This window comes from Lithobates pipiens, unplaced genomic scaffold (genome assembly GCF_037356315.1).
Source record: "Lithobates pipiens isolate NorthernLeopardFrog02 unplaced genomic scaffold, aLitPip1_a1.2 Scaffold_3, whole genome shotgun sequence".
NCBI lineage: Eukaryota > Metazoa > Chordata > Amphibia > Anura > Ranidae > Lithobates > Lithobates pipiens.
The window spans coordinates 283,107,138-283,123,867 of NW_027507790.1; the positions used below are offsets into that span (position 1 = coordinate 283,107,138).

At 54.1% G+C, this 16,730-nt stretch overlaps 1 protein-coding gene across 1 annotated transcript in view; it reads right to left on the reverse strand.

Annotated features, from left to right (window-relative positions):
• Positions 1-16,730, reverse strand: part of LOC143941196 (reticulon-2-like) — a 43,616-nt gene that overhangs the window by 11,695 nt on the left and 15,191 nt on the right. Inside the window, 3 exon segments of the mRNA XM_077463231.1 lie at positions 166-304; positions 2,568-2,775; positions 3,933-3,950. Of these exon segments, the coding sequence (XP_077319357.1) occupies positions 166-304; positions 2,568-2,775; positions 3,933-3,950 (365 nt within the window).

The window sequence follows — 16,730 nt, forward strand, 5'->3', positions numbered from 1 at the left end:
GTAGGACAGGCTCAGCCAATGGCTGCCGTACCCCATCACCTTCATATACCATAGCGCTGTACCACGGTAATCACCCCCAATACATACACTACGCCCCAATACATACACTACGCCCCAATACATACACTACGCCCCAATCCACCAACCAATCCGGATCTCTGTTACCTTCAGGGATTCCTTTGTGTCCTTCACCAGGAAGAGGCAGCGCAGTGTGGAGAGGGCGCTACTGAAGAGGACCGCCAACCGCGCCGCCACCGCTTCAACCTGCGCTGGTGGGAGGAGGGGCTCCGCATCCAGATACTTCCTGAGAGACAAAGAGAAAGTTACCCCACCAATCAACATTCACCGATCCGCACCTCAAAAATACACACCCCCAAAACCACACTACACCCCAATATATGGACTACACCCCCCAAAACCACACTACACCCCAGTATATGGACTACACCCCCCAAAACTGCACTACACCCCAATATATGGACTACACCCCCAAAACTGCACTACACCCCAATATATGGACTACACCCCCCAAAACTGCACTACACCCCAATATATGGAGTACACCCCCCAAAACTGCACTACACCCCAGTATATGGACTACACCCCCCAAAACTGCACTACACCCCAGTATATGACTACACCCCCCAAAACTGCACTACACCACAATATATGGACTACACCCCCAAAACTGCACTACACCCCAATATATGGACTACACCCCCCAAAACTGCACTACACCACAATATATGGACTACACCCCCAAAACTGCACTACACCCCAATATATGGACTACACCCCCCAAAACTGCACTACACCCCAATATATGGAGTACACCCCCCAAAACTGCACTACACCCCAATATATGGACTACACCCCCCAAAACTGCACTACACCCCAGTATATGGACTACACCCCCCAAAACTGCACTACACCCCGATATATGGACTACACCCCTCAAAACCACACTACACCCCAATATATGGACTACACCCCCAAAACTGCACTACACCCCAATATATGCACTACACTCCCCAAAACCACACTACACCCCAATATATGGGCTACACCCCCCAAAACTGCACTACACCCAAATATATGGACTACACCCCTCAAAACCACACTACACCCCAATATATGGGCCACACCTCCCAAAACCACACTACACCCCAATATATGGGCTACACCTCCCAAAACCACACTACACCCCAATATATGGGCCACACCTCCCAAAACCACACTACACCCCAATATATGGGCTACACCCCCCAAAACCACACTACACCCCAATATATGGGCTACACCCCCAAAACCACACTACACCCAAATATATGGGCCACACCTCCCAAAACCACACTACACCCCAATATATGGGCTACACCCCCCAAAACCACACTACACCCAAATATATGGGCTACACCTTTCAAAACCACACTACACCCCAATATATGGACTACACCCCTCAAAACCACACTACACCCCAATATATGGGCCACACCTCCCAACACCACACTACACCCCAATATATGGGCTACACCTCCCAAAACCACACTACACCCCAATATATGGGCTACACTCCCAAAACCACACTACACCCAAATATATGGGCCACACCTCCCAACACCACACTACACCCCAATATATGGGCTACACCCCCCAAAACCACACTACACCCCAATATATGGGCTACACCCCTCAAAACCACACTACACCCCAATATATGGGCTACACTCCCAAAACCACACTACACCCCAATATATATAGTACACGCCTCAATATACTACACTTTGATATACACACTGCATCCTCCAACATAAACTATACACACTAAACCCCCAATACACAAATCACACCCCCAATACACACATCACACCCCCCAATACACACATCACACCCCCAATACACACATCACACCCCCAATACACAAATCACACCCCCCAATACACACATCACACCCCCAATACACACATCACACCCCCAATACACACATCACACCCCCAATACACAAATCACACCCCCCAATACACACATCACACCCCCCAATACACACATCACACCCCCAATACACACATCACACCCCCCAATACACACATCACACCCCCAATACACACATCACACCCCCAATACACACACTACCCCCCAATACACACATCACACCCCCCAATACACACATCACACCCCCAATACACACATCACACCCCCAATACACACACTACACCCCCAATACACACATCACACCCCCAATACACAGATCACACCCCCAATACACACATAACACCCCCAAAACACACACTACACCCCCAATACACACACTACACCCCCAATACACACATTACACCCCCAATACACATATCACACCCCCAATACACATATCACACCCCCAATACACATATCACACCCCCAATACACACACTACACCCCCAATACACACATCACACCCCCAATACACACACTACCCCCCCAATACACACATCAACATCACACCCCAATACACACACTACACCCCCAATACACACAATGTACGCACTACACCCTCTCACAATATACACAGTGGCCCCCCATACACTCACTGGAAGGGGTGCGCCCCGTCTCCTCTCTTCATGGCATTGAGAAGCGCGGAGTACGTCCTGATAGTCAGAGATCCGCAGAGGAGGATGAGAGCCGCGTAGGAGAGAACACTGATCACACTGAACTGGATGAGACACAGAAGACTGACCGTCACCCCAGTGAGACTCCCCGCCGAGAGCGCCACATCCTTCCAATACAGGAGATCCATCACTGCGGGGAGAGGGAGCAGAGCACACATTATACACACCCCTTCTTCTACTGGATTATAATATACAGAAGGTGGTCTCTGATCTATATTATAGTATACAGACTGGTGGTCTCTGTTCTATATCATAATATACAGACTGGTAGTCTCGGTTGTATAATATATGGACCGGTGGCCTCAGTTATATATAATACAGACCGGTGGTCTCGGTTGGATAATACGGAGACTGCTGGGATGATATCTGGGGATTGTGGTGGAATTTGGCCCCCCCGGGGGACTATTCACTCTCCATATAATATATGGACCGGTGGTCTCGGTTGTATAATACGGGGCATTATACGGACTGCTGGGCTGATATCCGGGGATTGTGGTGGAATTCGGCCCCCGGGGATGGGGGATTATTCGCTCTCCATATAATATACGGACCGGTGGTCTCGGTTGGATGATATGGGGCATTATACGGACTGCTGGGCTGATATCCGGGGATTGTGGTGGAATTTGGCCCCCGGGGGATGGGGGATTATTCGCTCTCCATATAATATACGGACCGGTGGTCTCGGTTGGATGATATGGGGCATTATACGGACTGCTGGGCTGATATCCGGGGATTGTGGTGGAATTTGGCCCCCGGGGGATGGGGGATTATTCGCTCTCCATATAATATACGGACTGGTGGTCTCGGTTGGATGATATGGGGCATTATATGGACTGCTGGGCTGATATCCGGGGATTGTGGTGGAATTCGGCCCCCAGGGATGGGAGATTATTCACTCTCCATATAATATACGGACCGGTGGTCTCGGTTGTATAATACGGGGCATTATACGGACTGCTAGGATAATATCAGGGGATTGTGGTGGAATTCGGCCCCCAGGGATGGGAGATTATTCGCTCTCCATATAATATACGGACCGGTGGTCTCGGTTGTATAATACGGGGCATTATACGGACTGCTGGGATAATATCAGGGGATTGTGGTGGAATTCGGCCCCCGGGGATGGGGGATTATTCGCTCTTGCACACAGAGGGGTTATTTTAGGTCTGTGAGGAGTGACAGGCACAGGTGCAGATCTCTGTCCCCCCCTCCTCCTTCCCCCGATCTCCCCCATTCTCGGTCTCCCCCTCCCCCCATGGTCTCCCCTCGCCCCGGACTTCCACTCACCCGCTTTCCTCATGGTTGCTGCGTGCAGTCCTCTCCCCGTATGATGTGACCGGTCTGTGTGTCGGAGGGACTGTATGTGTGACACCCGAGGAGGGGGGGGGATAATAATAGACACGCAGGGACGGCCTCCCTCTTGAGGTATAATAGGACACCGCAGCCTCTAACAGCCCAAAACACCCCAAAATAGGTCCTGAAAATGTCTGCTATGTCTATGAGGAGGCAATACTGGGGGCAATTAGTCATCACCCCTCCATCACTGAGGTTGGGGGTGTCTGGTACAAGGGGTTGAGACTCAGGGTGAGGCGTTGTCTAATACAATGTGTTGAGGCCAGGGGGGGTAGTCTTGTATATTGGGGTGAGGTTGGGGGTGTCTGGTATATTGGGGTGAGACCGGAGTGTCTGGTATATTGGGGTGAGACCATTGTGTCTGGTATATTGGGGTGAAACTGGGGTGTCTGGTATATTGGGGTGAGGCCGGGGAGTGTCTAGTATTTTGGGGTGAGGCCGTGGGTTTCTGTTACATTGGGGTGAGGCCGTGGGTGTCTGGTATATTGGGGAGAGGTTGGGGGTGTCTGGTGTATTAGGGTGAGGCCGGGGGTGTCTGGTATATTGGGGTGAGACTGGGGTGTCTGGTATATTGGGGTGAAACTGGGGTGTTTGGTATTATGGGGTGAGATTGGGGGTGTTTGGTATATTGGAGTAAGGCCAGAGGTGTTTGGTATATTGGGGAGAGACTGGGGGTGTCTGGTATATTGGGGAGAGACTGAGGGTGTCTGGTATATTGGGGTGAGGTTGTGGGTGTCTGGTATATTGGGGTGTCTGGTATATTGGGGTGAAACAGGGGTGTCTGGTATTATGGGGTGAGGTTGGGGGTGTCTGGTATATTGGGATGAGGCCAGGGGTGTCTGGTATATTGGGGTGCGGCCGTGGGTGTCTGGTATATTGGGGTGAAACTGGAGTGTCTGGTATTATGGGGTGAGGTTGGGGTGTCTGGTATATTGGGGTGAGATCGGGGTGTCTGGTATATTGGGGTGAGATCGGGGTGTCTGGTATATTGGGGTGATGCCGGGGTGTCTGGTATATTGGGATGAGGCCGTGGGTGTCTGGTATATTGGGGTGAAACTGGGGTGTCTGTTATTATGAGGTGAGGTTGGGGGTGTCTGGTATATTGGGGTGATGCCGGGGTGTCTGGTATATTGGGGTGTCTGGTATATTGGGGTGAGGCTGGGGGTGTCTGGCATATTGGGGTAAGGTGGGGGGGTGTGAGGTATATTGGGGTGTCTAATATATTGGGGGTGAAACTGGGGTGTCTGGTATTATAGGACGAGGTTGGGCAGGTCTGGTATATTGGGGTGAGGTTGGGCAGGTCTAGTATATTGGGGTGTCTGGTATATTGGGGTGTCTTGTATATTGGGGTGTCTGGTATATTGGGGTGTCTGGCCCCCTTCCTTGGTCAGTCTGAAGTTTGCAATCACAACCTCCATCCTCCATCCTTGGCCTACAGCTGAGTTCGGTGTTCCCGGGATGGGGGGATGGGTGTCAGCCTCATTCTGTGGATACACCTGTCTTTGGGGGAGGGGGTGGGGGGCACTTTGTGAGGAATTGGAGGCTGTTTGGGTTATTGTCCATCTGTCTTCACAAAGCTGGAGGAGAGGACAGGGCAACAACACTGCAGAAGACAGTGGTGGGGGAAGGAAATCTCTGGAGGGGGGTCAGGGGGGTGGTAATACTGGAGGGGGGTCAGGGGGTGGTAATACTGGAAGGGTTGTCAGGGGGGTGGTAATACTGGGGGGGTGGTAATACTGGAGGGGGGGGTCAGGGGGTGGTAATACTGGAAGGGTTGTCAGGGGGGTGGTAATACTGGAGGGGGGTCAGGGGGGGGTGGTAATACTGGAAGGGTTGTCAGGGGGGTGATAATACTGGAGGGGGGTCAGGGGGGGTGGTAATACTGGGGGGGGTCAGGGGGTGGTAATACTGGAGGGGGGTCAGGGGGTGGTAATACTGGAAGAGTTGTCAGGGGGGTGGTAATACTGGAGGGGGATCAGGGGGTGGTAATACTGGAGGGGGGTCAGGGGGGTGGTAATACTGGAGGGGGGTCAGGGGGGTGGTAATACTGGGGGGGTGTCAGGGGGTGGTAATACTGGAGGGGGGTCAGGGGGGTGGTAATACTGGAGGGGGGTCAGGGGGTGGTAATACTGGAGGGGGGTCAGGGGGGTGGTAATACTGGGGGGTTGTCAGGGGGTGGTACCCCTAATAATAGAGGACAATATTGGAGGAGGGGGGGAATCTCTGGAGGGGGCGATGAGGCCAATAACATTTTTGGCATTGTCCCGGCATTGTCCGGAGATGAGTGGTATATGCGGCGGGGGTGGGGTGATAATCCTCTGCAGAGTCCAGCTAAACCGGTAATCATTATCTGCCATGTCTGAGGGCCAGACTCCACTCCATGTGATTCTCTGCAACCCCCCAAACTCCAGATCAGGGGTGGGGGGACTTCTAAGGGTATCTATGGGGGGATCACCATACACAGACATGTGGGGGGAGATGTCCAGGTGGGATAGGTATGTACAGGTGTGCTCTGGGTAATGTATGGGGGGCTGATGAGTGTCTATGCTAATGGTGGTCAGGTATCCCGGGGTCATGGGATAATAGTGGTCAGGGATCCTGGGGTCAGAGGATAACGGTGGTCAGGGTTCCCGGGGTCAGAGGATAACGGTGGTCAGGGATCCTGTGGTCAGAGGATAACGGTGGTCAGGGATCCTGGGGTCAGAGGATAACGGTGGTCAGGGTTCCCGGGGTCAGAGGATAACGGTGGTCAGGGATCCCGTGGTCAGAGGATAACGGTGGTCAGGGATCCTGGGGTCAGAGGATAACGGTGGTCAGGGTTCCCGGGGTCAGAGGATAACGGTGGTCAGGGTTCCCGGGGTCAGAGGATAACGGTGGTCAGGGGTCCCGGGGTCAGAGGATAACGGTGGTCAGGGTTGCCGGGGTCAGAGGATAACGGTGGTCAGGGTTCCCGGGGTCAGAGGATAACGGTGGTCAGGGATCCTGGGGTCAGAGGATAACGGTGGTCAGGGTTCCCGGGGTCAGAGGATAACGGTGGTCAGGGTTCCCAGGGTCAGAGGATAACGATGGTCAGGGATCCCGTGGTCAGAGGATAACGGTGGTCAGGGATCCTGGGGTCAGAGGATAACGGTGGTCAGGGTTCCCGGGGTCAGAGGATAACGGTGGTCAGGGATCCCGTGGTCAGAGGATAACGGTGGTCAGGGATCCTGGGGTCAGAGGATAACGGTGGTCAGGGTTCCCGGGGTCAGAGGATAATGGTGGTCAGGGTTCCCGGGGTCAGAGGATAACGGTGGTCAGGGTTCCCGGGGTCAGAGGATAACGGTGGTCAGGGTTCCCGGGGTCAGAGGATAACGGTGGTCAGGGATCCCGTGGTCAGAGGATAACGGTGGTCAGGGTCCCCGGGGTCAGAGGATAACGGTGGTCAGGGTTCCCGGGGTCAGAGGATAACGGTGGTCAGGGTTCCCGGGGTCATAGGATAACGGTGGTCAGGGTTCCCGGGGTCAGAGGATAACGGTGGTCAGGGATCCCGTGGTCAGAGGATAACGGTGGTCAGGGATCCTGGGGTCAGAGGATAACGGTGGTCAGGGTTCCCGGGGTCAGAGGATAACGGTGGTCAGGGTTCCTGGGGTCAGAGGATAACGGTGGTCAGGGTTCCCGGGGTCAGAGGATAACGGTGGTCAGGGTTCCCGGGGTCAGAGGATAACGGTGGTCAGGGATCCCGTGGTCAGAGGATAACGGTGGTCAGGGTTCCCGGGGTCAGAGGATAACGGTGGTCAGGGTCCCCGGGGTCAGAGGATAACGGTGGTCAGGGTTCCCGGGGTCAGAGGATAACGGTGGTCAGGGTTCCCGGGGTCATAGGATAATGGTGGTCAGGGTTCCCGGGGTCAGAGGATAACGGTGGTCAGGGATCCCGTGGTCAGAGGATAGCGGTGGTCAGGGATCCTGGGGTCAGAGGATAAAGGTGGTCAGGGTTCCCGGGGTCAGAGGATAACGGTGGTCAGGGTTCCCGGGGTCAGAGGATAACGGTGGTCAGGGTTCCCGGGGTCAGAGGATAACGGTGGTAAGGGTTCCCGGGGTCAGAGGATAACGGTGGTCAGGGATCCCGTGGTCAGAGGATAACGGTGGTCAGGGATCCCGGGGTCAGAGGATAACGGTGGTCAGGGTTCCCGGGGTCAGAAGATAACGGTGGTCAGGGTTCCCGGGGTCAGAGGATAACGGTGGTCAGGGTTCCCGGGGTCAGAGGATAACGGTGGTCAGGGTTACCGGGGTCAGAGGATAACGGTGGTCAGGGTTCCCGGGGTCAGAGGATAAAGGTGGTCAGGGGTTCCCGGGGTCAGAGGATAACGGTGGTCAGGGATCCCGTGGTCAGAGGATAACGGTGGTCAGGGTTCCCGGGGTCAGAGGATAACGGTGGTCAGGGTTCCCGAGGTCAGAGGATAACGGTGGTCAGGGATCCCGTGGTCAGAGAATAACGGTGGTCAGGGATCCCGTGGTCAGAGGATAACAGTGGTCAGGGTTCCCGGGGTCAGAGGATAACGGTGGTCAGGGATCCCGGGGTCAGAGGATAACGGTGGTCAGGGATCCCGTGGTCAGAGAATAACGGTGGTCAGGGATCCCGTGGTCAGAGGATAACGGTGGTCAGGGTTCCCGGGGTCAGAGGATAACGGTGGTCAGGGATCCCGTGGTCAGAGAATAGCGGTGGTCAGGGATCCCGTGGTCAGAGGATAACGGTGGTCAGGGATCCCGGGGTCATAGTATAACGGTAGTCAGGGTTCCCGGGGTCAGAGGATAACGGTGGTCAGGGTTCCCGGGGTCAGAGGATAACGGTGGTCAGGGTTCCCGGGGTCAGAGGATAACGGTGGTCAGGGTTCCCGGGGTCAGAGGATAATGGTGGTCAGGGATCCTGGGGTCAGAGGATAACGGTGGTCAGGGATCCCGGGGTCAGAAGATAACGGTGGTCAGGGATCCCGGGGTCAGAGGATAACGGTGGTCAGGGATCCCGGGGTCACAGGATAATGGTGATGCCCCATTCAGGGTTGGAGGCCGTAGCTCTGTCGGGGGAAGACTCTCATATTGAAGAATGTGTCGGATCTCCAGATACGAAGCTCAGTAGAGGGACAGCTTGAGAATAAATGTAGGAGGGGCATTCAATGATAAGGGGCTCTCAGAGGAAGTCCAGGGGGGTAAATAATTTGGGGTAATGCCCAGTGCCCAAGAAAGGTTTTGGGGTAAGTGGACAGGGAATGTCCTACCAAAGAGGGAAACTCCAAGAATCTCCTTATAGAATCACCCGACGGACATGAACCCGAAACATTCCCACTGCAAGAGAAGCCCTGATTGGCTGACGGGGGAGGGTTGGTGCCGGTAAGTGGAATTATCTCAGTCAATACAGAAAGCTGAACCAATATTATCCATCAATATTTATCCAGGATACCCCCTACACCCCATACCCCAACACTCTACATACCCTCTACACCCCATACCCCAACACTCTACATACCCCCTACACCCCATACCCCAACACTCTACATACCCCCTACACCCCATACCCCAACACTCTACATACCCCCTACACCCCATACCCCAACACTCTACATACCCCTACACCCCATACCCCAACACTCTACATACCCCCTACACCCCATACCCCAACACTCTACATACCCCCTACACCCCATACCCCAACACTCTACATACCCCCTACACTCCATACCCCAACACTCTACATACCCCCTACACCCCATACCCCAACACTCTACATACCCCCTACACCCCATACCCAAACACTCTACATACCCCCTACACCCCATACCCCAACACTCTACATACCCCCTACACCCCATACCCCAACACTCTACATACCCCCTACACCCCATACCCCAACACTCTACATACCCCCTACACCCCATACCCCAACACTCTACATACCCCCTACACCCATACCCCAACACTCTACATACCCCCTACACCCCATACCCCAACACTCTACATACCCCCTGCACCCCATACCCCAACACTCTACATACCCCCTACACCCATACCCCAACACTCTACATACCCCCTACACCCCATACCCCAACACTCTACATACCCCCTACACCCCATACCCCAACACTCTACATACCCCCTACACCCCATTACCCCAACACTCTACATACCCCCTACACTCCATACCCCAACACTCTACATACCCCCTACACCCCATACCCCAACACTCTATATACCCCCTACACCCCATACCCCAACACTCTACATACCCCCTACACCCCATACCCCAACACTCTACATACCCCCTACACCCCATACCCCAACACTCTACATACCCTCTACACCCCATACCCCAACACTCTACATACCCCCTACACCCCATACCCCAACACTCTACATACCCCCTAACCCCATACCCCAACACTCTACATACCCCCTACACCCCATACCCCAACACTCTACATACCCCCTACACCCCATACCCCAACACTCTACATACCCCCTACACCCCATACCCCAACACTCTACATACCCCCTACACCCCATACCCCAACACTCTTACATACCCCCTACACTCCATACCCCAACACTCTACATACCCCCTACACCCCATACCCCAACACTCTATATACCCCTACACCCCATACCCCAACACTCTACATACCCCCTACACCCCATACCCCAACACTCTACATACCCCCTACACCCCATACCCCAACACTCTACATACCCTCTACACCCCATACCCCAACACTCTACATACCCCCTACACCCCATACCCCAACACTCTACATACCCCCTACACCCCATACCCCAACACTCTACATACCCCCTACACCCCATACCCCAACACTCTACATACCCTCTACAACCCCATACCCCAACACTCTACATACCCTCTACACCCCATACCCCAACACTCTACATACCCCTACACCCCATACCCCAACACTCTACATACCCCCTACACCCCATACCCCAACACTCTACATACCCCCTACACCCCATACCCCAACACTCTATATACCCCCTACACCCCATACCCCAACACTCTACATACCCCCTACACCCCATACCCCAACACTCTACATACCCCCTACACCCCTACCCCAACACTCTACATACCCCTACACCCCGTACCCCAACACTCTACATTACCCCCTACAACCCCATACCCCAACACTCTACATACCCCCTACACCCCATACCCCAACACTCTACATACTCCCTACACTCCATACCCCAACACTCTACATACCCCCTACACCCCATACCCCAACACTCTACATACCCCCTACACCCCATACCCCAACACTCTACATACCCCCTACACCCCATACCCCAACACTCTACATACCCCCTACACCCCATACCCCAACACTCTACATACCCCCTACACCCCATACCCCAACACTCTACATACCCCCTACACCCCATACCCCAACACTCTACATACCCCCTACACCCCATACCCCAACACTCTACATACCCTCTACACCCCATACCCCAACACTCTACATACCCCCTACACCCCATACCCCAACACTCTACATACCCCCTACACCCCATACCCCAACACTCTACATACCCCCTACACCTCATAACCCAACACTCTACATACCCCCTACACCCCATACGACAACACTCTACATACCCCCTACACCCCATACCCCAACACTCTGCATACCCCCTACACCCCATACCCCAACACTCTACATACCCCCTACACCCCATACCCCAACACTCTACATACCCCCTACACCCAATACCCCAACACTCTACATACCCCCTACACCCCATACCCCAACACTCTACATACCCCCTACACCCCGTACCCCAACACTCTACATACCCCCTACACCCCGTACCCCAACACTCTACATACCCCCTACACCCCGTACCCCAACACTCTACATACCCCCTACACCCCATACCCCAACACTCTACATACCCCCTACACCCCATACCCCAACACTCTACATACCCCCTACACCCCATACCCCAACACTCTACATACCCCCTACACCCCATACCCCAACACTCTACATACCCCCTACACCCCATACCCCAACACTCTACATACGCCCTACACCCCCGTACCCCAACACTCTACATACCCCCTACACCCCATACCCCAACACTCTACATACCCCTACACCCCATACCCCAATACTCTACATACCCCCTACACCCCATACCCCAACACTCTACATACCCCCTACACCCCATACCCCAACACTCTACATACCCCCTACACCCCGTACCCCAACACTCTACATACCCCCTACACCCCGTACCCCAACACTCTACATACCCCCTACACCCCATACCCCAACACTCTACATACCCCCTACACCCCATACCCCAACACTCTACATACCCCTACACCCCATACCCCAACACTCTACATACCCCCTACACCCATACCCCAACACTCTACAATACCCTCTACACCCCATACCCCAACACTCTACATACCCCCTACACCCCATACCCCAACACTCTACATACCCCCTACACCCCATACCCCAACACTCTACATACCCCCTACACCCCATACCCCAACACTCTACATACCCCCTACACCCCATACCCCAACACTCTACATACCCCCTACACCCCATACCCCAACACTCTACATACCCCCTACACCCCGTACCCCAACACTCTACATACCCCCTACACCCCGTACCCCAACACTCTACATACCCCCTACACCCCGTACCCCAACACTCTACATACCACCTACACCCCGTACCCCAACACTCTACATACCCCCTACACCCCATACCCCAACACTCTACATACCCCCTACACCCCATACCCCAATACTCTACATACCCCCTACACCCCATACCCCAACACTCTACATACTCCCTACACCCCATACCCCAACACTCTACATACCCCCTACACCCCATACCCCAACACTCTACATACCCCCTACACCCCGTACCCCAACACTCTACATACCCCCTGCACACCATACCCCAACACTCTACATACCCCCTACACCCCGTACCCCAACACTCTACATACCCCCTACACCCCATACCCCAACACTCTACATACCTCCTACACCCCATACACCAACACTCTACATACCCCCTACACCCCATACCCCAACACTCTACATACCCCAACACTCTACATACCTCCTACACCCCATACCCCAACACTCTACATACCTCCTACACCCCATACTCCAACACTCTACATACCCCCTACACCCCATACCCCAACACTCTACATACCTCCTACATCCCACACCCCAACACTCTACATACCCCCTACACCCCATACCCCAACACTCTACATACCCCATACCCCAACACTCTACATACCCCCTACACCCCATACCCAACACTCTACATACCCCCTACACCCCATACCCCAATACTCTACATACCCCCTACACCCCATACCCCAACACTCTACATACTCCCTACACCCCATACCCCAACACTCTACATACCCCCTACACCCCATACCCCAACACTCTACATACCCCCTACACCCCGTACCCCAACACTCTACATACCCCCTGCACACCATACCCAACACTCTACATACCCCCTACACCCCGTACCCCAACACTCTACATACCCCCTACACCCCATACCCCAACACTCTACATACCTCCTACACCCCATACACCAACACTCTACATACCCCCTACACCCCATACCCCAACACTCTACATACCCAACACTCTACATACCTCCTACACCCCATACCCCAACACTCTACATACCTCCTACACCCCATACACCAACACTCTACATACCCCTACACCCCATACCCCAACACTCTACATACCTCCTACATCCCACACCCCCAACACTCTACATACCCCTACACCCCATACCCCAACACTCTACATACCCCATACCCCAACACTCTACATACCCCCTACACCCCATACCCCAACACTCTACATACCCCCTACACCCCATACCCCAACACTCTACATACCCCCTACACCCCATACCCCAACACTCTACATACCCCCCTACACCCCATACCCCAACACTCTACATACCCCCTACACCCCATACCCCAACACTCTACATACCCCCTACACCCCATACCCCAACACTCTACATACCCCCTACACCCCATACCCCAACACTCTACATACCCCCTACACTCCATACCCCAACACTCTACATACCCCTACACCCCATACCCCAACACTCTATATACCCCCTACACCCATACCCCAACACTCTACATACCCCCTACACCCCATACCCCAACACTCTACATACCCCTACACCCCATACCCCAACACTCTACATACCCTCTACACCCCATACCCCAACACTCTACATACCCCCTACACCCCATACCCCAACACTCTACATACCCCCTACAACCCCATACCCCAACACTCTACATACCCCCTACACCCCATACCCCAACACTCTACATACCCCTACACCCCATACCCAAACACTCTACATACCCTCTACACCCCATACCCCAACACTCTACATACCCCCTACACCCATACCCCAACACTCTACATACCCCCTACACCCCATACCCCAACACTCTACATACCCCCTACACCCCATACCCCAACACTCTATATACCCCCTACACCCCATACCCCAACACTCTACATACCCCCTACACCCCATACCCCAACACTCTACATACCCCCTACACCCCGTACCCCAACACTCTACATACCCCCTACACCCCGTACCCCAACACTCTACATACCCCTACACCCCATACCCCAACACTCTACATACCCCCTACACCCCATACCCCAACACTCTACATACTCCCTACACTCCATACCCCAACACTCTACATACCCCCTACACCCCATACCCCAACACTCTACATACCCCCTACACCCCATACCCCAACACTCTACATACCCCCTACACCCCATACCCCAACACTCTACATACCCCCTACACCCCATACCCCAACACTCTACATACCCCCTACACCCCATACCCCAACACTCTACATACCCCCTACACCCCATACCCCAACACTCTACATACCCCCTACACCCCATACCCCAACACTCTACATACCCTCTACACCCCATACCCCAACACTCTACATACCCCCTACACCCCATACCCCAACACTCTACATACCCCCTACACCCCATACCCCAACACTCTACATACCCCCTACACCTCATAACCCAACACTCTACATACCCCCTACACCCATACGACAACACTCTACATACCCCCTACACCCCATACCCCAACACTCTGCATACCCCCTACACCCCATACCCCAACACTCTACATACCCCCTACACCCCATACCCCAACACTCTACATACCCCCTACACCCAATACCCCAACACTCTACATACCCCCTACACCCCATACCCCAACACTCTACATACCCCCTACACCCCGTACCCCAACACTCTACATACCCCCCTACACCCCGTACCCCAACACTCTACATACCCCCTACACCCCGTACCCCAACACTCTACATACCCCCTACACCCCATACCCCAACACTCTACATACCCCCTACACCCCATACCCCAACACTCTACATACCCCCTACACCCCATACCCCAACACTCTACATACCCCCTACACCCCATACCCCAACACTCTACATACCCCCTACACCCCATACCCCAACACTCTACATACGCCCTACACCCCGTACCCCAACACTCTACATACCCCCTACACCCCATACCCCAACACTCTACATACCCCTACACCCCATACCCCAATACTCTACATACCCCCTACACCCCATACCCCAACACTCTACATACCCCCTACACCCCATACCCCAACACTCTACATACCCCCTACACCCCGTACCCCAACACTCTACATACCCCCTACACCCCGTACCCCAACACTCTACATACCCCCTACACCCCATACCCCAACACTCTACATACCCCCTACACCCCATACCCCAACACTCTACATACCCCCTACACCCCATACCCCAACACTCTACATACCCCCTACACCCCATACCCCAACACTCTACATACCCTCTACACCCCATACCCCAACACTCTACATACCCCTACACCCCATACCCCAACACTCTACATACCCCCTACACCCCCATACCCCAACACTCTACATACCCCCTACACCCCATACCCCAACACTCTACATACCCCCTACACCCCATACCCCAACACTCTACATACCCCTACACCCCATACCCCAACACTCTACATACCCCCTACACCCCGTACCCCAACACTCTACATACCCCCTACACCCCGTACCCCAACACTCTACATACCCCCTACACCCCGTACCCCAACACTCTACATACCACCTACACCCCGTACCCCAACACTCTACATACCCCCTACACCCCATACCCCAACACTCTACATACCCCCTACACCCCATACCCCAATACTCTACATACCCCCTACACCCCATACCCCAACACTCTACATACTCCCTACACCCCATACCCCAACACTCTACATACCCCCTACACCCCATACCCCAACACTCTACATACCCCCTACACCCCGTACCCCAACACTCTACATACCCCCTGCACACCATACCCCAACACTCTACATACCCCCTACACCCCGTACCCCAAACACTCTACATACCCCCTACACCCCATACCCCAACACTCTACATACCTCCTACACCCCATACACCAACACTCTACATACCCCCTACACCCCATACCCCAACACTCTACATACCCCAACACTCTACATACCTCCTACACCCCATACCC